Source organism: Branchiostoma belcheri, unplaced genomic scaffold (assembly GCF_001625305.1).
Source record: "Branchiostoma belcheri isolate BF01 breed outbred unplaced genomic scaffold, Haploidv18h27 scaffold91, whole genome shotgun sequence".
Classification (NCBI taxonomy): domain Eukaryota; kingdom Metazoa; phylum Chordata; class Leptocardii; order Amphioxiformes; family Branchiostomatidae; genus Branchiostoma; species Branchiostoma belcheri.
In genome coordinates, this window is record NW_017804587.1 from 1,396,412 (window position 1) to 1,398,850 (window position 2,439).

Here is a 2,439-nt window from a genome sequence, read left to right on the forward strand (position 1 = left end):
TCGTCATCCTGTTGCGGTAAGCGGCTGAGTCGGGGGGTGGGGGAGGGGGTGGAAGGTGGGACCCGGGCGGTGGCATGCCGTTCTGTTGGGGAGGGGGAGGGGGGGCCTGTACAGGGCGCTGGGAGGGGGTGCGGTTGATACTGGGGGCGTGGCCGGAGGGGTATCGGTTACGGGAGGCGTACGGGTCCTCATGTTCTGTGTAGGGCGGCGGTGGGGAGCCCTGGTTAGGCCTGGCCTGCTGCTGATATTGCTGGGAAGATAAAAATACCATCTTTTACAAAACATGGGACACTACAAAGGTGTAGCATTTATACTCAAATACTGATGAAATATTTGACTTTAAAGTTGTATATAATTTTTTATGACACATTCAATTTCTTTTGTGTATTCCCCACTGCTACACTATGATGCAAAATTTGTTGTGGCATACTAGTATTGGAACAGAACCAGTTAGTCACCAGCTACAGAAATGGCAATCCTGGCCCAACACAGTAAAATGATGAAATTCTGACTGTTATCCTTTACAACTGTTCAAATATTGCAAACAGCACTACAAAAGACTAAAAAACTACACTACAAAATGAGAAGTACTGGTCATGTATAAAAAATTCTCATGTCCTATGATTACAATTTTCTGAACTGACTTAAAAGAAACTAAACCCCCTGTCCTGACCTGTTGAGCACCCGACTGTCTGTAGTTCTGGATCTGGTCGTAGTTCCCAGCTGTCCTCACCACCGGCGTCTCCGCCGTTTCCGCAAACTCCTTCCCCTTCGCCTGCTTCTGGATCTCCTTCAGTCTGTTACCCGGGCTACGGATCCGGTCCTTCGTACGCTGCGGCCCGCGATCTCGCTGTGTTTAACATTAACAACAACACCTCTGAGTACAAGCCACTGCATCAACGTTTAAAACACTACCAGACAAAATTGTGACGTCTTCTTACATACCTTGGGAGTGCCTTGTTGTTTGCCAACTACTGTCTTGAAATTCAAGCCGTGCGTTGGGCAGTGGGGTGGAAATATTACAAAGATGTGAATGGTTAGGTTCAACAATGCACAGAGCTGTGCTTCCATTTGTTAGTTAGTTACAGGGCATGCAACATGTACTGTTGGTCTTAGGTCTTTGTCTTCCCAACTGTCATTTTCAAACAAATCATCTAAGCTTCTTATCTTTAGTTAAGATAAATTACATTGTGTGAATTATGAGTCAGACAGCTACAGTAATATTTTGATACGATATTGGGGTTTTCTTATACACAGCCGGTAATAATTCTTCTCTACTTACCAGTTGTGTAAAAAGAAAACTCCAATGCCATATGTTTTACCAATCAGATAAAATTATTTTCAGAAGCCATGATTTCATATTTCTGGGATGAAAAAGACCATGACATATCAACTATCAATGACTTTTCTATCCCATACCATACCAGACCTGCTGCATCATTAAGAGTTACAAGTATTCCCGTAACCCCCCTACATACCTTCTGCTTCCTGCGCCGTGCGTCTTTGATGGCCTGCACATCCTTCTGCATCTCCATGCACCACAGCTCGAAGAAGAAGTTGGGGTCTGTGTAGAACTTCAGCCCCTCTTTACCATCATCCCTGAAAGGTAAAGAAGTGTGACATCAGTATTACTATTATAATCTTTGCTGGTGGACAAAATATAAGAGGAATACATGTATAACATTTGGTCTCATGACTCTGATCATGTATTTTTCAACAGGATGGCTGTCTAGCCTGACTATACCATGCTTCTAGCAGCCCTTCCACTGGTCTGGCTCATAGAAGCTTGATGGCCAACCCTTTAAGTCAGGAAAACTGGGAACATCCTAATCTTATGCGTATAAGTTATGCATATGTGCTAACATGGTACAATCATTGTCACACATTGTTACACAGCCAAAATCCCACATGGAATTGGAGGGTTTGCTATGCCAGATGTTGTGCTTTTCAAAGAGTTTCAAAGAGGTTACTTGCATGTGGGTGCATTGGTGAGTTTTTGTAGCACACTTTTAACGTGTGCTACACTACGTACTGTAAGTCTACAAATTTCCGCGGTATATTTAGATTCGCGGAATTCGCGGGGAACTTTCTACCGCGAATCTATTTCCCCGCGAATATGTTTTGCGTAAGTGCGCCCCCCTCCCCACATGCATTAACGACGGTAAGCGAAACACAAACACACGCAACAAACACAAATCACTGCAAATCAACTTTATTCTTAGCAAATGTACGTATGTTGAGTAACAAAAATTTTTAAAGCTATACTGATGTCAAAAAATTATAATATTATGAGACACCGAATCGCGATACTGAGGCACTGGCCGTGTCAAACGTGCACCGCCGGACAAAAATCTCTGTGTGCAGAGCGCCGGCCATGCGCGCCCGGGCGCTTGAAAATTGCGGGCACATCGGGCATATCTACAAATATTTTGATTAAAA

The 2,439-nt window shown here is 44.0% G+C and overlaps 1 protein-coding gene across 1 annotated transcript in view; it reads right to left on the reverse strand.

The window, feature by feature from the left end:
• The window catches only part of LOC109488035 (wiskott-Aldrich syndrome protein family member 3-like), a 6,999-nt gene that overhangs the window by 1,476 nt on the left and 3,084 nt on the right, over positions 1-2,439 (reverse strand). Inside the window, exons 5-7 of the mRNA XM_019792176.1 lie at positions 1,479-1,599; positions 674-850; positions 16-250 (exon numbers count right to left, since the gene is read on the reverse strand). Coding sequence (XP_019647735.1) covers positions 16-250; positions 674-850; positions 1,479-1,599 — 533 coding nt within the window. The remainder of the gene's footprint in view (positions 1-15; positions 251-673; positions 851-1,478; positions 1,600-2,439) is intronic.